The sequence below is a fragment of the Engraulis encrasicolus genome, chromosome 9, assembly GCF_034702125.1.
Source record: "Engraulis encrasicolus isolate BLACKSEA-1 chromosome 9, IST_EnEncr_1.0, whole genome shotgun sequence".
Classification (NCBI taxonomy): Eukaryota; Metazoa; Chordata; class Actinopteri; order Clupeiformes; family Engraulidae; genus Engraulis; species Engraulis encrasicolus.
In genome coordinates, this window is record NC_085865.1 from 33,989,118 (window position 1) to 34,016,692 (window position 27,575).

The 27,575-nt window shown below is 41.1% G+C and overlaps 1 protein-coding gene and 1 long non-coding RNA gene across 2 annotated transcripts; one reads left to right on the forward strand and one right to left on the reverse strand.

Annotated features, from left to right (window-relative positions):
- On the forward strand, positions 1–25,478 carry LOC134455262 (deleted in malignant brain tumors 1 protein-like). The gene is made up of 15 exons (XM_063206283.1): positions 1–54; positions 853–882; positions 3,739–4,053; positions 4,756–5,070; positions 5,318–5,608; positions 6,116–6,450; positions 11,952–11,997; positions 12,677–12,706; positions 14,128–14,442; positions 16,121–16,435; positions 20,794–21,111; positions 21,225–21,515; positions 23,598–23,924; positions 24,076–24,216; positions 24,642–25,478. Exons 1-15 carry the CDS (start codon positions 21–23, stop codon positions 24,851–24,853), a joined length of 3,315 nt encoding a protein of 1,104 aa, XP_063062353.1. The 5' UTR covers positions 1–20; the 3' UTR covers positions 24,854–25,478.
- Positions 2,242–3,284, reverse strand: LOC134455723 (uncharacterized). Its single transcript, XR_010036149.1, has 3 exons — positions 3,115–3,284; positions 2,949–3,022; positions 2,242–2,865 (listed from the first exon to the last, which is right to left on the reverse strand). It is a non-coding gene; the product is annotated as an uncharacterized LOC134455723 (long non-coding RNA).
- Positions 25,479–27,575: the final 2,097 nt, after the last annotated feature.

The window sequence follows — 27,575 nt, forward strand, 5'->3', positions numbered from 1 at the left end:
GTCATTCGCACTGGAACAGGATGACGATGTGGATCTATGTTCTTGCCCTGATAGGTAAGACTTAAAAATGTTTCTAAGTCTTTCCTGCGCTGTTGTGTATTGCTGTTATAGGCATATTTCATATAAGCCCCTGTCTGTGGTGGAAATTAGTTTAGATATAATAATTTAAGATATGCGTACATGTAATTTTTGAACAAATGCACTCAACTCCAGTTTGTTGGAAGAGGTCTTTAGATCTTTAAGTCAGGTGGTGCAACCTCAGCTAATCGACTAGTATTGTATGGATTTAATTATGACTATTTTTGATGGATCATATAGAAAATAATTCCATGTAAATGTAACATTTTGTACAATTAATGAACTAATATACTTCCCACAATGGTGCCATTAGTTGTGATTGTGCCACCCTGACCTCTCCTTCTTCGAGCTAAACCCCCTACATAATGTTGTCATTGCATTAGCTATGACAAATTGCAGTTATTCTGAAAATACTGCATGTATCTGTAAATACTGCGCATTCTGAATATATGCTCTTCTGCTTTTTGCACTTTTGATTAAATGCTAAACATCATTTTGTTTCTCTGTATTCTTACATACATGGGTAATGGCAGTAAAGTTGAATCTAATCTGATCTAATGTTCATAATGTTTCTTTGCCGACGCGACCCGTTAGCCTCCTGACACCAATCGTATAGTCTACTTTATACCATATCCACAGTATTAAAAAGAGAGGCTTACATTTCCACACTAAGCTTATGCTGTCTCCTTTACACATAAAATCTTTCTCGATAGCCGTGTGTTGATCACTAAACTCATATTTTGTTTTTAATACATGTTGGTTTCCTTCTAACAGGTTGTTTTCTAAAATTACCAACCACAAATGGTAAGTGCCAGCCATTCCAAAGTAATTTTGTATGTCTAGGCTACTCCACACTTGAACACTAACAGACAGACCTCAAAAGACAAAAAAAAGAACTAGGCCTAAAGCTCTCTTACACACACACCAGTTGAGAATGGAGAGCTAACACAATAAGCCACTTCAATAGACATAGACAAGTGAAAGATGGATTATGATATGATCATATTGTCTCTGAATCAGCAACCTTTCGAATCAGTAACTGAGTCCTGATGTTGGTATAAGGGTATTTTAAGATTTGGGCTGTGTTTCTCCAAGCAGCTAAGGCTTTGTTTAGATATTGTTAAAACGTCTTGTCATACTTTCATTCAAAAAGTTATGCAACATCAGCAGACACCTTACAACACAACAGTAACTTTTGGGTTGATATTAATACACTTTAATTAAGACACTAATTAATTAATTACATTTAATAAATGTTAATTAAGACACTTCAAACAATATGTAAGCAAAAATGGGAGGAAAACAGACATATATTCAGGTATTGACAAGTCAAGGATAGTGGGACAAAAACAACTGTGCATGAAATTGGCCAATATGCGTCTTTAGTACTACTTACAGTAAGCCTAAGTAGCACTTAAGTATAATGTACCCCAAAGGCAATGTATCAAGAATAGGCACTGCGACATTCGTATTAGGGTATACTAATAGACCAGCATAGTCTACTTAGCAATAGCAGTACTTTTGACCAAACGGTTCAAAATGGTCAACATTGAAATAGAACTACCTGTAGGTCAGGATTGATCCTGAATAAATATACAAACTCTGTATGACCTCTCAACCTGCTGATTTAAATTCCAAACACCAATATGTGACTTTTAATTTTAAAGGAAATGTCATGGTGAAATATTTTTTAAAAAGGTATGGAAATTCATGCATTTTTTGGCATTGATGGGTAATAAAGATGTCATAGACATGGCATTAGGGCAGTCATGGGTAAGCGGTTAGAGCGTCAGACTTGTAGCCCAAAGGTTGCCGGTTCGACTCCCGATCCGCCAGGTTGGAGGAGGGAGTAATTAACCAGTGCTCTCCCCATCCTTCTCCATGACTGAGGTACCCTGAGCATGGTACTGTCCCGCACTGCTCCCTTGGGGCGGCATTGGGGGCTGCCCCCTTGCACGGGTGAGACATGAATGCAATTTTATAGTATGTAGTTGTAGCAGAGTGGAAGTTAGTGATTAATTATCAGTTTTAAATACCAAATTTTGGTTGCAGTACCCGACTACGCCACTAGAGTGAGGTGGAGCCCCACTCTAGAAAATCAAGATTATTCACTACCGTTAAGACACCCAGGTTCGTTAAGAACAACAGAGACGGAGAAAGGCGAACCATTCCATTATTGTTTTATTAATACACAATTTCTTCTTGAAAGTAAAAAAATAGTATTTACAATAGTCCACTGAGGCTGTTCACAGAAACCTGAATAGACAACGCAAGACAAAGACTCTCCCCGACCCAACCTGAGCTTCAATACTTAGGATACATGCATTATGACACTTTGCACGGCAAACAAAAGTTAGTGATAGACATGCAGGAGAATAACACGCACACAATTATTTACACTTGATAGATAACACAGTTAGTATTTACACAGCAAGCGTGAAGCTATGGAGTAGGCTAGGGGCGGCCCAAACGAGCTAGTCAAATTACGGCAATGTGCACAACTCCAGAAAATAAATACAAAAGGGGACAAACAAACTCGCCAAACGAGCACAAATAAAACAGAAAGGAAGTGCACACACATCCATACGCGCAGTCACCGCTCATGGGAGCACCAATTGCCACTGCTCCCAGACGCACCAAACACACTCACATACACTCAACACTCGCTCGTCACAGTCGCGCTCCTGTACACACGCCCTCGGCGCGCGTCATCAGCCAGGACTCTCTCCAAACAAAGCAGCAACTCGGACCAGCAGTCGGCCCCACAGCTAGCAATCTGCAGGCTACCTGCACACACACAAGGCACGAGACACATGAGCATACAGCTGCAATTACATTCATAATAAAAGGGGAAAGGAGGAATGACATACCGACTGGTGAGAAACAGAGTAATCAATCTGCAGCAGAACGGGCGCGTCACGACACTCCAATACCCGTAGGCTACCTAGTCAAGTAATACAGCGGGTGAGATAGGCTACACACAACGTTTACCAGCTCTTCGACATAGGCTGTCAAAGGACAAGTGTGCATACATACCCAGGATACGACAGTCCGTGAACGAATGTCCACGATCTAGTTGGAACTAATTACACTTCACGCGAGCAGCCAATTCTCCGTGAAGTACCAATTTGGAGACGTAAGTTCAGGCTTACGGAATCCCCTAACGCACGCAAATATGCCACCAGCAAACATATCTGCTGCCTCCTGCAGTAGCAGGTGCCAAGGCCTTTTTAAAGACACTCAGGCATTTGGCAATTGGTGGTGCCCACAATCACATGACACCAATTCACCAGCGACTACAGCTATGGCTTAAAGGCGCACGACATTCAACATGCTACATAGTGTTCACTTGTGTGCTGTGGAGTGCTGTGTCTCAATGACAATGGGAGTTGGAGTTTCCCAGTTGGGCTTTCCCTTCACGTAACGGGTTGTTTTGTAGACTGAGAATACCATTTACCCTTACTACACAGCTTATATTCCATACTGTATATTACAATGAACAGTTATTTATATTACAACCAAGTGATAACATGACACCATGGTTGGTGGTGCAATATATTAATTCAGTCTCTCTGCTTCAACAGACAAACTTCTGACAGACAACATGCAGCATCCAATTTGTGAAACCAAATTAATGCACATACTTTGTCCTTACTGTAGGGGCTCCCCCAATCAGGGTGGTCAACGGGGACAACAGCTGTTCTGGTCGTGTGGAGATCTTCTATAATGGTCGATGGGGAACCGTATGTGATGATAACTGGGGCATGAATGATGCTCAGGTGGTGTGCAGGCAGCTGGGGTGTGGTGAAGCAATAAGTGCACTAAGCCAGGCCTACTTTGGTCAGGGAAGTGGGACGACCTGGCTGGATGATGTGGCGTGTAGAGGAACTGAGAGCTCTATTACACAGTGCCCACACAGCGGATTTGGAAATGAAGACTGCTCAGCCAGTGAAGATGCAGGTGTGGTCTGTGCAGGTGGGAGGATGGTTTTTTCCATACTGTTTCAGGGATGTTTAATTAGTGACATCATAGCTACTCCCAAACCCCCCAAAGTTTTCCTAATATGAAACACTCGTCATGAGCAATTAATAAAGGTCAATGACTACTGCCATTCATTTTCATGTTGTAAATTATGTCACTTGGTACTGTCAATCTGACGTTGTTTGGAATGTATTGATGACAACTTGACATTTGCCAAGATGACAAACGCAAACAAAGAAACGTCTAGTAGTACTCCATTAGAGTACTGTTGATTTGACAACAGTTGGCGTCGACTCAACATCCCTTTTTAATATATATATATATATATATATATATAGGGGCTTTTATGCCTTTATTTGATAGGACAGTCTGAGATGGCGACAGGAAGCGAGTGGGACAGAGAGACAGGGTGGGATCGGGAAACGACCCCAGCCGGAGTCGAACCGGGGTTCCCGCGGGCATGAGAGTCCAAATGTTGGGGGCTTAGCACGCTGCGCCACAGCGCCCCCACTCAACACCTCTTTGCTATCAGGGGTTCCCTTGTCACATTGCAATCCAATTTAACCAAAACCACACAGCTGGTTGAGCTAAAAATCAAGTCTGTTAATTTGGGTCTGTTAAAGGGTCAAAGGTCATAAAACATGTAAAACATCCTGTCTGATATCCACATGTGGCTTTTATTTCCTGAATTCACAGTTCAGAACAACATCCGCCTTACTGCTGGAGATGCCTACTGCTCTGGTCGAGTAGAGGTCTATTACGATGATCAATGGGGAACCGTATGTGATGACGGCTGGGACATTTCTGATGCAGAAGTGGTGTGTAGGCAGCTGGGGTGTGGTCAAGCAGTCAAGGCCCCAGGTGGGGCCCACTTTGGTCAGGGAAGTGGGGCCACCTGGCTGGATGATGTTGATTGTGTGGGAAATGAGAGATACCTAACACAGTGCCCACACAATGGCTTTGGAAAGGAAAACTGTGACGCAACTGAAGATGCAGGTGTGGTGTGTGTAGGTGAGTGACAATTTTGACTTCTACGGATCCTTTCAAATGTGTGTGTCACATAGTTATAATGGGGGTTAATCAGATCGCTCGTGTACCCAAAGAGGTGTAAAATGTAGAAGTAGAGGTACTGTTATGCTGCTTACGCATGGTCTCAACCATGTAATATTATACTACAAGTGTTGTAATTACATCCGTAACAGTACTTCTAATTTATAGGCTACATCACTTTTCTGTCTTTTCTTAATCGCACTTGCAGGGAATATGAAGATGCCTAATCTTTCCCTGCTCACTGCAAATACTGCACTATTACCCGGTGAGTCCGTGAAATTAAAATGCAGTATTACATCACATAGACCAATGACTGCTAACTTCACACTGTACAGAACTGGAACATCTAATCAGAGAGAGTCCGCGGAGCAGATGTCTGTGACTTTCAATCTCTTCGACCTGACTTCATCAGACACGGGCAGCTACACCTGTGATTATTTTTATCAGGGTGAACGCAATGCCAGTTCTATCCAGAGCAATGCAATCACCATTACTGTTGGTAAGTGCACATACTATTATTATTGCTATTGTTGTTATTCACAAACAAATGTAAAATGATTGGCTAAGAAGACCACGCCAGTAAATGAGGGTAAAGCTTCTGTTAGTCAAGATGGGTGGGAGTGTTAGTCAATGGCCTAACAGTAGGGCACTGGGTTATTACGCTGGTGACTTGGGTTCGATTACAGGCATTTTCCGATCCTTCCCCGTCTCTCTCTCCCCACTCATTTCCTGCTGTCCTGTGAAAAGTAAAGGCAAAAAATCTCTAAAAATATTTTTTCAAAACACATATACATGTTATTTTGTAAATCAACCTCAGACAGCGCATTCACAACACAAAATCTGCATCTTTTCAGGGGACATACTGTACAGTAGTCAAGGTGGTACAGGTACATGTTTGTTGTCAAGGTGGTACAGGTACATGTTTGTTGTCAAGGTGGTTGGTGGTTAAAATGCTGGGGGAGACCCTGCCTAAATGCCATGAGCTTCTTTTGTGCTGTGTTTCCAGTGGACCTGCATCAACCTGGCATCACCTGCAGTGCTCCAGAGGGAGGTCTCTCCAGAGAGCCTGGGGGTCCACACATCACCAAGGGCTACAGCTTCACCATCACCTGTTCCACTGCACCTCAGTTCCCTGGCGGGGCGTTCCACTTGAGATTCGCCGGCTCCAACAGCTCCGTCACAATCGAACCTGCCGTCAACCATTCGGCTTCCTTCTACTTCCCTGCAGCGGATCTTTCCCACCAGGGAAACTACAGCTGTGTTTATCAGGTGGAGCTGTCATCTCGCCAGTTTTACTCCATGGAAACAGAGAAGCTTGCTGTCATCGTCCAAGGTGGCTGTGTAATTGCACAACAGTTGTTATATAATGACTAATATAGTGTTGAATGTGCGATAGTAGCAATTCATTTGTTACCTGCTCTCGGCAGATAAATGTAGATCCACACATCCATTTGGGATCACACCCTATTAGAAAGGCTTAAAGAATTAAAGAATTGGCAAAATTTGAAAAAGCAGGATCAATATCAATGCATAATTTCTCGCTGTGAGCCACAATTATTGTCTGAATAAATTGCTTGCTTCTCTGATATGTCAAATCTATTAAAATCCCACCTGATTGTGGAATTATTTTTTGCTTCCTTGAAGTCCATCCCATTGAGTGCAAATGCAGATGGATGTGTGGAACTCAGGAGAACGCCATGTGGAAATTGGTTGAACTACTATACATTTGTCTAGCAAGAGTCAGGTTAAAAATTGTATGAAAAGGAAGGTATCTTCAATTATTTTGTTCTCTACAGAATATCCGGTGCCAGTCATTGTTGCTGGAGTGGTGGGTGGTGTCCTATTGCTCCTGCTGTTGGGGTTGACCTACATCTTCTGCACTAAGAGAAGTCGGACTAGGCCTGGTACAACACGGGTAACTTGGGAGCATACTACAGGAGCTGGTAAGATCTCAAACAATTTATGAAATCAAACTGGTGTAACCATGAATCGAGTCAATTTGCACAGTTTTAACGACAACCTTTCTCACAAATATAAGGATGTCTTCAAGACCACATAATGTAGCTTTATGTATTATAGCTTCCCAATATTTTTCATTATATTGCAGCTCCGATGAATCCATATGGGAAAAAGAAGTTGATGCAGTCCGAGGCAAAGAAAGGTGAGGCAAAGAAAGGTGAAGATGAAGATTTCCTTACAGTAGATCTACAAGCAGACGAAGACGACTACGAAAATGTGCAAATTGAAATCCATGAACAAGACACCTATGACAATATAGAAAATGAAGATCAATATCAGCAAGAGAACATATATGCTAACTCATAATACTGAGTTTGTTTGTGAACTCACCCGCATTGCACCAAAGACAATTTATTATCGAAAAGGGATTCAGAAAGAATAAGTAGAACGAAAGATGTATTTAAACGCAATGAAAATTAGAACAGTTGAGCTTATCATGTTAAAGATTTTGTAACTGCTATTTTGAAATGTTTAAAGGTTTAATATACCACACATAGTCTCAAAATGGATTATGCTATGCATTGCATGCATTACTTAAATGTTATTCATACCTATATTTCAAGGTACTGTATGTGTGATATTTGTGTCATTTCAAAATACACAAATACCAAAGGATTGTCAATAAATAATCCTACAGACATGTGCTTACCAAAATATTTCATTGATTGTATCTCCATCAGAATTAGTATGCTAACTGACTAGCTTTGGCCTGTCCTTTAAGCCCTGTTCATACCCTATGTGTGTGATGGTTACGGATATGTGTGGAGAGTTTCACGCGATCTAGCCATTATTTTTGACTGGAAAGGGACGCTGGATTTAGATATTAAACTATATTTGTACCCTTTGTTTGGTCAATTATGCACATAATTCTGTTCATACACTCTAACTGTCCATACCTTCATAAATCCATCCACATTTGATGTGTGGTTCACTTTTCCCATTTCTTTTCAAACATTTCATCGGTAGGCTAATCTTAAACTCCACATTATGTGCCAAACTATGTGTGAAATCAGCGATTGGAACGTGTGAAACATTCCATAGGCCTAATCATCTCACGTGGGCAGTATGAATGGGCCTTTATTTGCAAATTGAATTCCCCCTGCCATACTGGGTTTGCCTGTTTGCTTACCATAGCCCACAGGGTGCAACATACAGTCCTGTCAAAACAAGGAAATATGTGTGCTTATCGATGCGTTCAGATGATTGGCAGCTTGCATTTCCTCATAAGTATACATGGACACTTCAAAATGGCACAAATGTCCCAGATAGTGCCTTGAACATTTTCACTCTGCACAGTGTACATTTTCATTTGAATGAGAAGGTCCTCATGATTGATGCATTGTCCAGTTGTCTGAGGTCACAGAGTAGAGGTAGTTTATATTCAGTCTATATTGAAAACAGGTAGGCCTGACTAACTAGGGTTTGGCAACTAAATACCAACTAAATGCCAACTGTATGCCACATTGAGTAAGCGTTCACTCAGTTAGTTATTTGAGTTAGGCCTATTGCATTTTGCCATTTTCTATCTGCAACACATCTTGACATTGAGCATTGCTATGGATTGATTCACATTCACATTCAAACTTCTTTGTATTTTTTTTTACGTTGTAGATGTACAATTGTTTTTGTGTTTTTGTCACATCAATGCTATACATATACATTTTTTCTCATATTTTATCATTGTGATGTGGTTAGTTGATTTTCTTTGGTATGGACTCAGCGCTGAGTATAAAATAAAGATATGAATCGGCATGACAACTGTGTTTGTGTCATTTTTGCGACATGCCACTGAACTGTGTTAGTCAAAGTTCAACTTCTCCTGATGCCAATAACACTTTTAATGCTTCCTGTAGGCTATGATACCACACTGTCTCTTCTACCATACAAAGCCATACAAGTGGCTTTTTCTGAATTTGTTGTGAATGTAGCATTCGTGTTCATTTAACATATAATGGCCTTTATGAATCCAACAGTGAGACAGCGATTTGTCTTTTCCTTCATGTCTTCAACAAGAAAGCATCCCTTAACCAGCACCTCAAAAGAAACCCTGGCAAGACAGCTGACAGCTTTAGCGAAGCGCAGAACAAAGTCAACTGAAAGACCCACCACACCCACCACCCACCGATAACCTTTGTTAACTTTTGTCGACTTCCCTGAACCCTGGTGTGTGGTGGTCTTCACTTCAAAAATAGGGTAGCTTTTGCCATGCCACTTAAACTGAAAATGCACTAAAGTGAAAGCCAGGCTGCGCCCTTCTAGTGAAGCAACACCTTCGGCGAATTGCAAGTCTATGATAATCAGGCAACTAAAGTGGCCCCTGCCCCGCAGATTAGGTTGAGAATGCTTCAGCTGGAGGCAGCTCTAATTCCTACACAGCAGAAACCTTTACCCTCAGCCACAGATAGGGTTGCCAGATAAATCTGTTTGCTGCTCAAACAGGCTTTTTAGGATGATAATCTGTAAATTATTGTAATAAAAAAAAATGAGTGGGTTTTTCTGTTGATATCATACAACCCATTTGGAAGTAGTTCAAATTGGGTGGAGGGTCTGGAACTGCAGAACTGAGAAATGTTTAGTCCCATGTTATCCAACTGCTAACATTTTCTCATGACATTGAGAAACAATTACTGGTGGGAGGGGGGTGAACCACTGGTGTTTGAAACAGGCACCCTCATCCCTGGTTAGCCAGTTTTCGGGTAACAAGACCAACACCCTCCCACAGATCCAGACAGTTCCAGACCCTCTGTACGAATTAAATTAGTATGAGGAGAGGGTAAAACATAGCCAGGCTGTGCCCTCCTAGTGACGCAACACTTTCAGCGTTGCAATTAGTCAGGTCAAGAGCAAGTAGGCCTACTTTCTGTGTTCCCGCAAATACGGGAACTCCTCCCACTTTGTCGATAAGCAAACAACCATAAGCAAACCAAGGGAGGCAGGTCAACTATGCCGTTTGGGAAACGTACATTTTTATGCTCTTAGTCAGACCACTTCTAAAAGAGATTTGCATGTCGATGATAATCAGGCTAGGTAAAACAGGTTATAACACAACAGGAACACCATTAAAATTATGCTGAACATGCACTGTAGCCTACAGTACCTCTATATTGATACATGTGTTGGTTCGCAAAAAAATGAGCTTAGTCACGCATGCATAATATTGAGTGTAATGAGGTACAAACCCCAACTCCGATGAAGTTGGGACGTTTGGTAAACAGTGAATAAAATCAAAATGCTATCATTTTCAAAACATTCAATCTATTCATTAGATGGAGAATAGTGAAAAGACAACATATTAAGTGTTAAAACCGAGAAAAAATATTGTTTTGGGGGACATATGTACTCATTTCTAATTTGATAAATCCAACACGTCTCAAAAGAGTTGGGACGGGGATCAGTGAAATTTAGTAAACATCCAAATAAGATAAAACAACAAAGAAGAACATTTCAAAATGAATTGTACTGACGGACAATATACGTGACCAGGTATAAGATCATCACAGAGAGGCTGAGTCACTCAGAATTAAAGATGCAAAGGGAATAATTACCATAGTTATTACATACATTTTTGAATTCCCTTTGATTTACCACGATTGAGTGTATATAAGACATATTTTTGTTAATAAAATCATTGTATAGGTTCATGACATCATGAAATATATATTGGCTGTAGTCTCACTCTAATTCCTGGAGTGCTAGAGCTATTGAAAATTGACCATATTAAGAATGCTTAATGCATGCAAATGATACAGGGGTGTAACATTCTCCTAAGCACCTGAGCTCACTTGAAATAGACCCAGAAGACATGGGAAACTGTCCTTTGCTTACAGAAGTCAGCAGAAGTTGTAGAAGTCCATTCTTTTTGACAATAATAGAGCATGGCACATCCTGTGCTACAGTGAAAATGGACCATCCAACTTGTGTTAGTGCTAGCTTCAAAAGTCAGCCTCCATGATGGCATGCGGGTGCAGTAGTGCATTGGTTAAGATGTTCTCACTCATCTGTAGAGTTAAATACAGTGCTGAATGGTATAAATGGGTTTTAAACAGCATGAAAAGCCACTCATGCATTATATTTTGAAGGGAGATCTTCGATTACTGCCACATAGTAAGGTCAAATTGCATTCTCTACTATGTTTTAACAGTTTGGCTCCATCATAAGGTCCAGCAGGTGATAAAATGGTGGGTTTTTGGTCAAGACCTGTCACACTGTAAGCACTACAGAAAGGAAAACATTGCAAAACATGACAAGGAATACACCCACCATTTAAGCTGGTGAAATCATGTCCAAGATAGGAATTAACACTGTTTTTTATATAAAATCATCTCATCGGTTAATGTATTTAACTGTTAAGTGTTGTCTTTGGTTTTGTTTTTAGTCTTACTCGACATTAGCTGCCATTTATTGTCCCCGTCCCAACTCTTTTGAGACGTGTTGGATTTATCAAATTAGAAATGAGTACATATGTCCCCCAAAACAATATTTTTTCTCGGTTTTAACACTTAATATGTTGTCTTTTCACTATTCTCCATCTAATGAATAGATTGAATGTTTTGAAAATGATAGCATTTTGATTTTATTCACTGTTTACCAAACGTCCCAACTTCATCGGAGTTGGGGTTTGTACATTGTGAAGTTTTGATGTTGTGAGTTGTTAGTCCAGCTGATGCAATTGTCATCTGTCTTCAGAGAAAAGAGAAGTGAAACTAGCACCCTTGCCTTAGAAAGAAAAAAAATTACCTACCCCCAAAAAACTTGAAGTCAATGCTGACAGGAAAAGTGCTTCTTATACGTATATGTATTTTCTGTCATTCGCACTGGGCGAGGATAACGTTTACAGTAAGATGTGGATCGGTGCTTTCACCCTGATAGGTAAGACTTCAACTTTTTTCAAGCGTTGGTGTTCTACAGCAATAGCCATTACGTACTATCTATCTGGAGTGGAAATTAGTTTAAGTTCAATATAAATCATGAAATGAAAGCATTTACAACAGGAAATGATGGTTGGTGTCAACATGCAAAGCTGTAATAATGTAATATAAAATGCAATATTAAATTAGACTTTGTAGGCTATTGATTTGAGAGGTAAAAATTACCACTTTTGTTTTATAAATTAGACCTGCTATATATTGCAGGTGGCCATTTCTACTTGTTTTTTCTTGTTTCTTCACCGTCAACACAACTTAGCTAATGTACTCATGTTCATTTGTCTGTTCATAATATTATGTAATCCTAGCTTTTAAAGACCGTCTTCAAGAGCGTTAACAACATGGTTCTGGAGCAACTCTGAGCAGTTGGCCCTGTGAAATCATACTGAACAACACAGTTATTTTGTGAAAATGTCTATTATACTATAGTGGAGTGCAGTACACTATACTATTATAATATGAATTATATACTGTAGGCCTATATATGTATAACATGTATATATATTATGTATAGCATAATATTAAGTTGTCTATGTTGCACATAAAAAAGTTTCAAGGAGGCCTTGTTGAAAATAGTGAACACGTAATTTATTTATTGTACTTTCTTCATATGTTCCTAACAGGCTGCTTGCTAAATTTGCAAACCGCAAATGGTAAGTTGCTTGCCATTCCAAATTCGATTTGAGTGAAACAAAGGGTTGTGTTTCCTACACTTCGGTTCGGAAAGACAAAGACCTTAAAAGAGAAGCCACTTGCTCAAACTTGCTGGCAGACTTCAACTGACTGACACACACACATACACGCAATCAGGCCATTTTCACGCCTAGTCCCCTGTAAGTGTATAATACATGAAGCAGCTTGTATTCATAGACTGGTGAAACAACTAATTATCCTAAGACCATATTGATTTACATACTGATCTGGTGTCCTGTCAATATGGCCGTCTGTCCCATCGAGCTGAGCTACATGTACAAACTCTTATGTAGGTCAGTGGTTAGGGTTAGGTGCTAGGTGTTAGGACTATGTTAACACAGACTACTGGTGACTTGTTTTGACAAAGCAGCCATTTCTGTACACATAACACCAAAGCAGCCCAATTTTGATAGAACACCGGCTCACGAGACTTGAGTAGAGCAGATCTGACTGTGCCATGCTAATCATTACATAATTTGGCATGTTGGACAATATTGAGCAATGCTAAATGTGTAGCATTTGCCCTCTGATAATTACAGTTCACATGTCCTATGAGGGCCTCTGCAAATACATCACTCTGAGACTTTTACTTTTGTTCCCCTAAATGGCACCCTTAGTTCCTCATTCCACTCTCTCATGTCTAGCATGTCGATTACTACAGTAACACCCTGAGACCTTAACTTACTAAGAACTGCTGACCGTTGCAGAGCTACTTCAGTTTGCACATTATGCAGACAGTTATACTTGGATGCAGAGGCGATTCTAGGTTCAGGTGGGGCCCCAAGCGAAAATGCAAAATAATGAACATTTGAACCAAAATCACCACTACTGTGGTAAAGTGTGGGATGTTATCCACTATCTAGGGGCTTGGGGGCCCCAAGCGGCTGCCTGCCTTGCCTGATGGCAAGATGCACCTCTGCTTGGATGTTGGAGTTATACTTGCCTGGTTCCTAGAAAAAAACACATGCTTAAATGTAAAGAAATAATGATGGCTAAATGATGAAAATAGAATTAAAGTACACCATGCATTTTTTACATGCAAGTGATACATTTGCAAGGGTGATACATTTGCCATACATTTGACATACTAGCAAATCATGGAATGTTTAATTGAGTGACATACAACATATATTTTATACATATCTCAGTATTATAGCAGCGACTTGTCAGTGTACTTGTATTTATGTACGGTATGTATGTATGTATGTTTGTATGTATTTATTCATCTAATTAATTACGTCATTGGCGACATGATCTGTGACCTACATACTACATAGGCTATTGGTGCCAACAGCAGTATTCATAGTCTCTGTTTCTACTTCTGGCAGACATTTTACTTCTAACATTTAATTATTGAAAAAAAAAACATATTTGTTTGTAGGAGCTGCACCAATCAGGCTAGTCGATGGAGCTACCAGCTGCTCTGGTCGAGTAGAGGTCTACTATAGAGGTCAATGGGGAACTGTATGTGATGACCGCTGGGATCTTTCTGATGCTGAAGTGGTGTGCAGGCAGCTGGGGTGTGGTGAAGCGATCAGTGCCCCAGGTGTGGCCCACTTTGGTGAAGGAAGTGGGAAGATCTGGCTGGATGAGGTTCGTTGCCTTGGTGTTGAGAGCTCAATAACAGACTGTTCACACAATGGATTTGGAAATCATGACTGCTCAGCCAGTGAAGATGCAGGTGTCGAGTGTTCAGGTATGATGGTTCCATAGGTTCTTTCACTGAAGACTCATACAATACATACACATTATTTACTGTATGTGCGTATTATTTACCCTTCATGCATTAGTTGCCCTTCATGCATGTGTTGCCCTTCATTCATACACAACACACAGTTAACCATCTTATGTAGATATGAGGTAAGTTTCTGTTTGGCATACATACAATATTGGCCAAAATACATTTTCGCTAATTGTAGCGCCTCCTAGTGACCAATTTGCACCATACCATGTGTGATATTTTTTTTTGATCCGTCAAGGAATTACCAAGATATGAGCTACCGAAATATATATATATATATTACATATATATTTGACCGTAGTCGTAATCAAATACGTGTACAAATACTGTGTATTAAAAAAAAAGGAAAGAGCAACTATTCCTACGCGTTCTCAACTTTATCTGTGCTCCCGCCAAAGTGGATCCAGCTACACGCGTGGATGCCACAACATTACCTTTTACCCTTCAAATGTGACCTTGAAGGTCAAGTTTCATGTTGGCAACGGAGTGATTCTGAATCCTTTTTCCATGCCTATAACTTCTGGTATGGTTGCAAACTTTTAACAAATCCTTGGTCCAAGGATATCATGTATACCATTTTGGTTGTGATGCATGTGGCGGTTGCCGACATATAAGCTAACTTCCTGTTTGGCCTCTTCAATATGGCCAAAACACATTTTCGCCAATTGTAGAGCCTCCCAGTGGCCAATTCTCACTCAATTTGTTATTTGACCTTTTGGGGTAATGCCGATCATGTGTATCAAATGTGGTTGTGATCTGAGAAGTAATTGCCGAGATATGAGCTCACTTCCTGTTTGGTGTCATCAACATGAACCAAAACACTTTCTTGCTAATTGTGGCGCCCCCTAGCGTCCAATTTGGACCATATTTGGTATGTATCCGCTGGGCATAGGGAAGATAATATGCATTGATTTTGGTTGTGATACGAGTAGGCGTTTCCGAGATATGAGCTCACTTCCTGTATGGCGTCTTCGCCACCAACTTTGATTGGCTCCTGTTAAGAAGATAGTTCAACCGGTCTGTAACTTTCTGGGTAGATGTATCACAGTCTGAAGATGCCCTGACAAAGAATTCAGGACAATTGGACAAAAATTGAGGGTGGGCGCCATTTTTACAAAATTTTCAAACAAAATTCAAAATGGCGGAAAATCACGTCATAGGCCCAAGGATTCTAAGAATACCAAGATTTTGTAAATCAGACCTACGGTTCAAAAGATACCGTTTTCCTGTTGGTAGCGCTAAAGAGTTTGAGATATGCCTTAACAACAAGCCACCAACTATGAGCCAAAGTGCACATTTCGTAAATTGATTGGACTCGCTATCTCTAATGGTACAGCTGAATAAGCGCGGCATAGAAAAAACTGTCGGATAACAATAACAGGCTTGCCCGAAGAGACTGCTGTAAATGAGTGGTCTTACAAAGCCAGTCCATTCTTTTTAATTCACTGTAGTCATGTGTGAAATCGCACATGTAAAGCAGAATCAGGATTTAGCTTGACTCGCTCCATCCCACTCAACATTTGTGCAATTGTGAAGCCCCCATGGACCGTAAGTAAAAGAGAGTGACTCAGACATTCCATCGCTAGCAGGATTTCGTCATTATGACATCACACTTTGATTGCATTATTTTCAGATGTTATCTCAATCAGGGTGGTCAATGGGGACAACAGTTGCTCTGGACGTGTGGAGATCTACAACAATGAGGAATGGGGAACTATCTGTGATGATTCCTGGGACATGAAAGATGCCCAAGTGGTGTGCAGGCAGCTGGGGTGTGGTGAGGCGATCACTGCACTAAGCCTGGCCTACTTTGGTCAAGGAAGTGGGACAACCTGGCTTGATGATGTTGGGTGTAAAGGTACTGAGAACTCAATCGCACAGTGTCCACACAACGGATTTGGAGTTGAAAACTGTGGTGCACATGAAGATGCAGGTGTGGTCTGTACAGGTAAGAAGCATTCATAGATTATTCATGAGAGTTTGATTAGTTGCATCACAGCTGGTCCCAAAAGATCAAGCATGTCTACTGTATGTTCTGTTTTAAAGGATAATTCAGTTTTACATGCCGGCTCATCCAAGTGCTTAACCTGATGATGCTTTTGAGCGAATGAGCCCATGTTTGTGGGCTCCGCAAAAGCGGCAAATCTATCATGCCGGTGGTAGCTAGGGTGACCAGATTTGGGTTTGTAAAAAGGAGGACACTTTTTTTTGGGGGGGGGGGGTCATCGGTGTATCTGTGTATCTGCAGGTATGAAAGTATATATGGGTATGAGGTATGATAGTAGGCCTATAAAGTATCAACGCATTGTTTAAAAGCCGCTCAAACTTTTTGGCATGCACATTCATTTGTCTACTATAAATGACAATTAAAATCTCTTCAGTTAGGCCTATAGGCCTATCACATAATTTGTGTGATCATGATGCAGAGTGTGCCTTTGTTACAATCATAGATAGTAGGCCTAACACCTATATTGGAGTAGTTGAACAGCATAACAATGCAGCTCACTTTCATAGGCCTATTCTAATTTCTGCATTAGGTTTTTAAAAATAGATTCACCATCATGTAGGCCCATCTCAGCCATTCCCCACAAAGATGAACAGCATTAGGCTATATAACATTGGAAACGAAATATAAAAAACACAACATTTGTGGTTTTCAACTGAATTGATAATGAAGTTCTATTAGGCTACATTTTAGGCTTAATATGTATAAGACACCGCACAATTTACCCCTCCACTGTCATCCATTAGACCTATTTAGCTAGGCTATTTGTAGTGGCATGGTGCTCAGAGATTAGCAATGGGCACTGCAGCCATTAAGAGAGGAACTGGAGTTTTACCTACCATTAATAAGCTAACCCATACAGCGTTATCAATAACTGCAAAGGCAATAGACAGAAGAAGCTGATGAAGAAGAAGCTTAATGTCTTAACTCAGGAATGAGTCCTTCTAGCTCCTAGAGCTTTTGCAAATAACTTGGAAATGTCAGATCATGAAAGAATTTTTAGGCTAAGTCTTGTGACAAGGTGTAACAAAACTTGTACCTCCCTAAATGATGGATTTGGTGGTGTTACGAGGCTTAGAGTTCTCAACGGGCCTGAAAATGTCAACCCGACCCTACCCGGCCCGTGGCTTTTAAAGCCCGAGCCCAATGTTACCCGACACATCACTAGAATTATCTAACCGAACCCGGCCCGAGGCCCGAAGTCGGGGGTCGAGTTTCCCCACGTTATCCTATGGAGAATGAGGGGTTGTGGTGGGTCTTTAAGGGCACTTACAGTACGTGCAGTAAATTGCATAACCCACTTAAAAACCTAGTGAAAAGATATTTTCCACAATAGAAACATACTATGAAATGGGGAAACGTTCTTGCTATTTAAGCAGAATCATCCACAGCGCGATTTCAATAACCGTCTCTTCACGGCAACAACAATCTATCCACCTTTTGTTTTGACTTCTAAATGTAGGCTTACTAATTTCCACCCCGTGTATCTGATTAAATGTAGGCTACGTGAAGTTGCCCCTCCCTCCTTGTTTGTTCATATGCGTGGATGAGATGGAAAGCCTGGCTGTGCCAATGTTTAAAAGTTTCATCAAATTTTGGTCGGCACACAAGGTTTTGGACATACTAATTTCTAGTGGCACCTGGGCTACGGTTGGTGCATTGATCAGCCATGTAGCAAAAAAGACAGATAGCCTAGGTGAGAGGATGAGGTCTTCCTCGGCTGGCGAGCGCTCCGCATGTGTGTGCGCCCCAAGACCCGACAGTTGCTTAAAAGTCAATTTGAGCACGAAAACAGCAAAGACAAGGTGATATTTCATTCAAACAGGGCCTACACGCTCCAAATAAAACATTTGCTGAGGGGATTTTCAACCAGACCGCAGCGCGAGCAGACAGTCAGTGTGAAAAGCCAAGTCTACCGGCACCTTCGCTGCCGCTCGCTTACCATCGGTGCACGAGCCATTTAAATAGTGAAGTGGCATATCGCAACAGCACATGCGGATTAGCCCAATTATATGCAACAAAGTCGCCAACAAAGCGTGGATTTAACGTTTAATACGCATATGCCAACGTTGTGTGAATACGTGGAAAGGATCCTAATTGGAAAGCCACTGTCCTTTCTAGTATAGCCTATGTAGAAGACCACTTCGGTTTCGTTTCACCTCATGGGGAAAACATAATTTCCATGCACTGCATTTGCTGAGACTAGGCCTACTAAGCAATAAAGTTAGCGATCAAACTAAAAATATTGGTTGTTATTACAGCATTTAATATGCTAGGCCTACTATGGCTGTTGTTTAAAATAGTCATTGGATTACCAACCATCCCTTGTATTAAGAAACAAAAGTATGGTTCCATGAGCTGACATGGGACTCAATATCGTTAAAATTGCATCTAAGAACTTTTTTCCCGTTTTTATTAGTTTGCGTAATTGTAGCCAATGTAGTTTTTCTGTGCGTTCCGGGACCTCTTTCCAACTCATCATCGCTGTGATGTGATGTTTGTTTTGCGTTCTGGTACCTTGTGATTTACAAATTAAGCACTGCGCAAGGTTGCATGCAGCAGCCTGCCAGACCTTCGTTACGCAGGCCTACATATATTTAGATAGATAGGTCTAGCTTTACTGACCCATCAAGGGGAAATTCGCCATGATTCACGGTAAACAGCAGAACTGATTTTTTTTTTTTCACTGGGCGGAAAAGATTGAGCCCGCGGACCGAACCGACCCGAGCCATATGCTTATATTTTCGACCCGAACCCGGCCCGAACCCAAAGGGCCCGTCGGGTTTTTCGGGCTGACCCGACCCGTTGAGAACTCTAACGAGGCTTACTCCTGTGTTAGATTACCTTCATACCTGGCTTCACACGCGGGATTTTTTTTTCAACTCCACCGCGAACGTGCATTTGCGTTTCTATCGGCATTGCAGTCCGTAGAACCGGCGGACAGATGCGCTTTCGCTTGTAAACATGGGGCGCACTGGCTAGTCCCTAGGCTACTTCTTTCGGACACACTGTGCGAAGTGGCTAGATTTGATGAGAAGGGCGTGACTAATTTGCGAACGGTAGAGAGAAACCTGGAGTGGGGTCAAATGGAACGGAGTGAAAATTACAGTGCAGATGAAGTAGGTCTATATTTCAGGCAGTCCAACAAAATCCCGGACATTTCTGAAATTCCCCCCGGACATTTTTTTAGGTCTCAAAAGTAGGACATGTCTGGGGAAAACCGGACGTCTGGTCACCCTAGTGCTAGCTAATGCTAAAATTAGCCTCTGCGTTACATTGTATGAGCCCACAAACATTGGCCCATTCGCTAAAAAGCATTTTGATACAAATTATGAGGTTCAGAGGAGGTTAAACGCTTGCTCGATAGCGTCCAATTTCATGGAAATCAGTGCAATTGGAAAACCTTGTGCATAGGGTGGACATGGGTCCGTTTTTACGACCTGTTTACGACGTCCGTGTGTCCCTCTCTTTGACTTTCCTCTCCTCTTCGCCTTCTGCTTATGGCCTCGAGATGTGAGGCAACGTCTTTGACACAAACTAGACTGACAGTCGGTCATGTTTCCGAAATCTCCATGTTAATTCAGATTTTACTCTAGATTTCGCATGGCAAATTAACTGTATTGCTCTAGCCTTATGTGTGCAATTCCAAGTGTATCAGCCTAATTAGTCACGCCCAGTGATAGGATACTCTTTGGTGAACTCTACGAAGTATCCAATCACTGGGCGTGACTAATTAGGCCGATACGCACTAGAGTTTTGAGAAATCGACTAGAAACAGTGAACATAAAACTTGCTGAAATCCTAGGAGACGTGCAACCATCTCCTCAGTAAAGGCAGAAAGGAATAACTCGCTTGCAAATACATTTTTAAATTGTGAAGTCATTAAGGTATAATTTCTGGTTACATCCCATTGGTCCGAGGGCCCATTAGTCCGACATCCTATGAGTCTGACCACAGACATTAAAACTATGCCCAAACCTGAACAATAATAACCCTAATCATCAGTGAAGGCATGTTCTGTCAGTATAGAATTATTTTAGCGTCATACATTTGTAAATATTCACTTTTAAATTTACTGAAAAGTAAGAACTATGCCCAAACCAAAACAATTCCTAACCCTAACCGTCAGTAAAGGCATGTTTTTGTATGAAAAGACGTGCCCATGTGTAGCCTAGCCTACCCTAGTATCTACGTGATGCTCCCATACTGCTTTTGTCTGTCGGACTAATGGACTGTCGGACCAATGGGCAGACCCCATCATTTCTTACATTAGCATGTGATTTTCCATGTGAAATTTGCAGTTAAGAACGATATCCAGCTCGTTGATGGTGGTGATGCATACTGCTCTGGTCGGGTGGAGGTGTATCACAGTGATCAATGGGGAACCGTGTGTGATGATTCCTGGGACATAAATGATGCTGAAGTGGTGTGCAGACAGCTGGGGTGTGGTCAAGCAGTCAGTGCCCCAGGTGGCGCCCACTTTGGCCAGGGAAGGGGGATGACCTGGTTGGATGAGGTTGCGTGTAGAGGTACTGAGAGCTCTATAACACAGTGTCCACACAATGGATTTGGAATTGAAAACTGCGCAGCCAGTGAAGATGCAGGTGTGGTCTGTGTAGGTGAGTGACAAGTATGACTACATGTCTGTTAAAATTCTTCAAATAATGATTCTTGATTTAGTAGATCATACATGTACCCAAAAATACTTTTTTGTTTTTAATCCCACTTGCAGGGGAAATGAGGAGGCCTAATCTCACCTTACTCACGGCAAATACTGCTTTTTTACCCGGAGAGTCAGCAGAACTCAGATGCTGTTTTACATCTCACAGACCAATGACCGCTAACTTCAACCTGAATAGAATGGGGAGATCTGAGCAGACAGAGTCACAGGAGCAGACTTCTGTGACATTCAACCTCTTCAATTTGACTTCATCAGATGAGGGCAGCTACAGTTGTAATTATTATTACCAGGGCCAACGCAATGCCAGCTCTGACCAGAGTAATACAGTCACCATTACCGTTGGTAAGTACATGAACAATTATTATGTCCACAAACATGTGTGAAAGTATTGCCCTGTGTTGTAAAACCAACCTCTGTACATGTATTGATAGACTGTTTGGTTTACATGTTATCTCTTGTTAAGGCCCAAATATCTTTGAAGACCACACTGGGTAATGGCAAAGCATTACACATCATGAAGTGCCATCTCGGCAATGTACACTGGAGGGATATTACTGTACACTGAAGAAAGTCTGAGAGTCTTAAAATGAACGGAAAAGTTTAAACAGACACCAACCACCTCTCCACTCTTCATTCTGGCTAAATAATAATAATAATAATAATAATAATAATAATAATAATAAACAAATAATAATAGATTGGTTTTATATAGCGCTTTTCTTGGTACTCAAAGTTGCTTTAAAGGGGTAATCCGGTGTTTAATGACTTAAAATGGTTTTAAAACATGATCCTGAGGGCTTAGTCTGAGCACATACATCAACTCCATTCGTGCCTTGCATTGAGAAATCCAGCGCTAGTCAGCCTATGCTAACATTGGTCTTTTGCTGTGCTTCACCAGGACATGAAGTAGCTATCGTTATAAATCTCTACTTTCCACCCAAAAATGGCATTGGCTACCAAAGTTCTCTATGCCTCGTTTTACATGTCAACAACCCTGCGACTCTACAGAATGAAGTTTTGGGCAACTTTGAGCGTCAGAAATGGGTGGAAAGTAGAGATTTATAACGATGGCTACTTAATGCCCTAGTGAAGCACAGCAAAAGCCCAGTGCTATCATCGGCTAACTAGCGCTGGATTTCTCAATGCAAGGCACGAATGGAGTTGCGGTAAGCCCTCAGCATCATGTTTTAACACCATTTAAGCCATTACACACCGGATAACTTGATATATGTCTGATGTCATGATGCCAAGGAAGGCAAAGAATAGCAGACCATATTTTCAGCATTTCAAGCTCCATTATGCAACAAGGTTGTGTGAATTACATAGATGTAAAAGAGAGCTGAAGTTATCATTTATTCCAAAAGAATGAAGGTTGATGTATCCAAAGGAATAAAGCTCTGAACAACTGGACTCCCTTTTAGAACTCTGCCACATGCTCTGAGTCCGGTTGCTGACGATTTCACTCCTGACCATGCGAATACAGCGGCCGCGACGAGATCAATCGACAGAGAACCGCTGGACTGTGTAGCAAGAGCGATACAAGCGATTGAAGCGTCAGAGTATGTCCGATAAAAGCAGAACGCAAGCACTACAACATTCCCATTGGCTGTGGCCGCTGTCACCGAAACGCGTCATAGCTAATTTGCGTAACATTGCCAGGAGTTCAACTACAAACTGTCGCTCTAGTCGTGCGACTAAATACAAAGTCAATTACTTCCATCGCTTGACTCGCTCATGTCGCGCTTGCTCTATTCGTGCCTTTAGACTCGCATGACCTAGGGCTGTAGTTCCCAAACTTTTTCAGTGGGGACCCCCTTTTGGACCCCCTTTTCATGACCACCCTACCGACCATAGTCTTAGGCTAGCAATGGATTTCTAGCAATATTAGCAGACAAACTATTAATGGAAAACTATTAACGACCTGGACTACCAACAATCTTCTTAGGCAAGGCTGATATAGCCTGATTTTCATCCACTTTCAGAACTCGTACAGAGATTCTGGTCTGACCAAGAAGATAACGAATAACGTTTCCAAACGGCAATGTTAACCCACCTCCCTCGGTTTGCAACTGGTCGATCCCAGAAAGGTTTAAATCAAATATTTTCTTAGTCCCAATAGAACGTCTCTGCTTAAACCACACCACTGCCTTGAACATGCCTCTACCCAGGGCCACTGGAACTGCTCAAAGTGGATTGCTTCCCAACAAAGTGGGCCAGCCCAGTGGAGCTCAGAAAGGACTTGAAGGAGCTCTTTTCCTGACTAATTTCTCAGCGCTGACGGTGTTGCGTCATTAGGAGGGTGTAGCCTGGCTAAGGCTGTACAGTATGCATGTATGCCTGGTTTGTTTCCAGTGGACCCGCGTTAGGCCAGAGCGTCCCGGTGGTCGTCCACAGATACTGAGCTTTTTTGTGCTATGTTTCCAGTGGACCTGCATCAACCTGGCATCACCTGCAGTGCTCCAGAGGGAGGTCTCTCCAGAGAGCCTGGGGGTCCACAGATCACCAAGGGCTACAGCTTCACCATCACCTGTTCCACTGCACCTCAGTTCCCTGACGGGATGTTCCACTTGAGATTCTCCGGCTCCAACAGCTCCATCACGACTGAGCCTGCCGTCAACCATTCCGCTTCCTTCTACTTCCCTACAGCGGATCTTTCCCACCAGGGAAACTACAGCTGTGTGTATCAGGTGGAGCTGTCATCTCGCCAGTTCTACTCCATGGAAACAGAGATGCTCGCTGTCACCGTCCAAGGTATTACACAAAAAAACATTGAAATAACAGACATGTATGTTTTTCTATTTAACTGTACAACATAACTAATATGATTTGATATCATTGTTAAATACAGAGCAATGGCTAAATGTATTAGGAAAGGATTATCCTCAATGTTTGTTCTCTTTAGGGAACCTGTTGCCTTTCATTGTTGCTGGAGTGGTGGGTGGTGTCCTATTGCTCCTGCTGTTGGGGTCGACCTACATCTTCTGCACTAAGAGGAGACAGAGCAGTACAGCACGGGTAACTTGGGAGTGCAGTAGAGAATCTGGTAAGAGCTCAAACAATTTAAATTGAGATAGGTATCACCATAAATTGGAATGATTTGTACAGTTTAAACATCCACTTTTGTCACAAGCGTAAACAAGTAAATGTAGTTTAATGAACAGTAAAAGGGCTTACATAGTCAATGGGAGTAACGCAAGATAACACAGGCTAAAACACGTTAGCATTGGTTATTTATATGCACCACAACAGCGTCCAGAGCAATGCAAGGATCTCTTCCAATGACATTGCAGTAACATGCATCAAAAATTGAGAGTGTGTGTCTTGCTATGCATCAATGCATAATGGCAGACGAAGTGTAAGAGCGCGTAGCTTTGTGGTCACGTACATGTATGTGTTGACTGTTGAGATGTGTCAACTATACGTAAACTCACGGATATAAATTCCCTGTACTTGTTCATGATGTTGCAGTTACGATGAACACATATGGGAAAAGAAACCTGACGAAGAGTGAACCAAGGAAAGGTGAAGATGAAGATGATGATGATTACCTTTCAGTAGACCCGCAAGAAGATGAGGATGACTATGAAAATGTGGAAATGGAAGACCATGATGAAGATATCTATGAAAATGTAGAAATTGAAGATCAAGAGCAGGATGAGAGCATTTATGCTAATGCATAGGCTAATACAGATATATATTTTCAGTGGGTGCCTCTATGTCTTGATTGTGAAACTCACTCCCACTGTTTAAAAGACTATTATTGAAAAGGCATGCAAAAACAATGTACAGTATATGTACAGTATATACTGTAAGTAAAACTTGGACTTACTTTTAGAGAATATTTGTACTTGATTATGGGATTAACTGATGGTGTTTTTGTATAATGTTGTGTACATTGGATGGTATTGCTCTGTTTTTCTATTGTATGTATCTCTATGTATTACATTTTGCATTTAAAAAACATTATGACTTTAAGAGATCATGTGACTCGATGGTATTAAGCCACACCTGACAGATCTCAGGTAATGTCTGAGCGAACCTGATGATAATGTAAAGGCCAATATACATATATCAGCTAATTGTAATGTAATGTAATGTTGCATTACCAGTAAATCCTCTTATTCATTATGCATTCTGACATTGGACAATAGTGGCTATAGATTGATTCACTTCAAACCTATCGTTTGTAATTATTTGTTTCATTTGTAGATATCTGTTGTATTTTGTCACAATGATTGTGTACAAGTAATATATGGCTCTTTAGCATGTTTTTATGTTTTTAATATGATTTATTTTTTATGGACTCAACTGTGAGCATGCAATAAAGAAATTATTTGGAATGAATTAAATTTGTTAAGCATCTAAACGAGAAACAACTAGCATCCAGTCAGTGGGAGCAGTGTTCATTGTGATAATGTGTTGATGAAATATGAGAGTAATGGGGTTTTTTTCCATCCCTGATTTTCTGGCGTAGCACCCCCTTACTGTATCGGTGCCCTTAGCACTTGCCTACATTTCCTAGTGGGAGGGCCGGCCCTGTGCAGACGGTCTGGAACTGCGGAAATGAGAAATGTTTAGTGGAGGGAGGGAATGAACTCTGTTGGAATTTGAAACACATCCCATGTTATCCATTTGTGAGTTCGCTACTTGCTTAAAAAACTGCGCTCCCACCTCCCGCTTGCAGTTAGTTAGCACAAACCAAGTCCGGCATGGAACCCAACCACCGACGCACTCCTCAATCCAACTGAGCATGTTGAAAGTCTCCCGACAGAGACCCACGAGGACCAGCATCCTCCAACTCCTCCAGACGCACCGGACCAACTCTATCTCTATCAACTCTACCTATTCCTAACGCTCGACAATACCGTCGGGTTGATTTGGAGTAGCCATTAGGAGACAAACTTGAGCACACTCCTTTGCATTGGGTGGCCGGCCTTTCGGTTATCTTACTCTAATACAAGATGTTTTGCTAAGCTTTGAGGACACGTATGCGTTAGGATCTGTCAACTAGGTAAGCTCAGAAATATAAACTCCCTTTACTTGTCCATGATGTTGCAGGTACGAAGAACACATATGGGAAAAGAAAATCGAGGAAGAGTGAACCAAGAAAAGGTGATGGTGAAGATGAAGATGATTGAAGTAGACCCGCAAGAAGATGAGGACGACTATGAAAATGTGGAAATGGAAGACCATGATGAAGATATCTATGAAAATGTAGAATTGAATTGTGTATAATTCAGGGTCCCCACTGATGCTTGAATTTTCCTTGAAAATGCTTGAATTTCAATTAAGTGTTTTCAAGGTTGTGAAAATGCTTGAAACACACAAAAATGTATGTAATAACTATGGTAATTATTCCATTTGCATCTTTAATTCTGAGTGACTCAGCCTCTCTGTGATGATCTTATACCTGGACACCTATATTGTCCGTCAGTACAATTCATTTTGAAATGTTCTTCTTTGTTGTTTTATCTTATTTGGATGTTTACTAAATTTCACTGATCCCCGTCCCAACTCTTTTGAGACGTGTTGGATTTATCAAATTAGAAATGAGTACATATGTCCCCCAAAACAATATTTTTTCTCGGTTTTAACACTTAATATGTTGTCTTTTCACTATTCTCCATCTAATGAATAGATTGAATGTTTTGAAAATGATAGCATTTTGATTTTATTCACCGTTTACCAAACGTCCCAACTTCACCGGAGTTGGGGTTTGTAGAAAGAATAGACATGAGAAAAGAAATATAGTGGGGCTGGACTGAGACCAAAATCGGGAGAGTGGCAAGAAGTATGTTAGCGGGCTCAGGCTTCCACCGGGTATGTGTTTGGTACCAATTTTCAATTTTTTTATATATTTGTTGCGTCAGCTGAGTGCAATGTAGGTAATGATGCATTGCAGTAGTCCTAAATATTCTTGTTCATTATGCTCCCCGATGACAGCTGGATTGATTCACATCATATCCTGATTCACATCTTCTATAATTTTTTTGTACCGTTTGTATTGTATTATATTGTATTGTATTTTATTGTATTGTACTGTATTATACAGCATGTTCTCACATTGGTTCTGTGCAAACAATATATGGCTCTTTCATGTTTTCAATATAATTTCTTTGATATGGACTCAACTGTGACTATACAATAAAGAAATTATTTGGAATGAATTACATTTGTATGTGTTATGAGAACACCTGAGAACACCAAAGTTTGGCATGATGGTCTACTTTTTACTATAACGTAATAAGCTATACGTTTTTCTTCTTGTCAGGGTACCTCTTTAAAGAACCCTGCTGTGCCCCCCTTCACCTTTTACCGTTTGGGCTGATCATGGTTGTATATAGTAGGTTATTTTTATGATAATATGAGAAAAGCTGTGAAAACATTTAAAAATATTTCCAG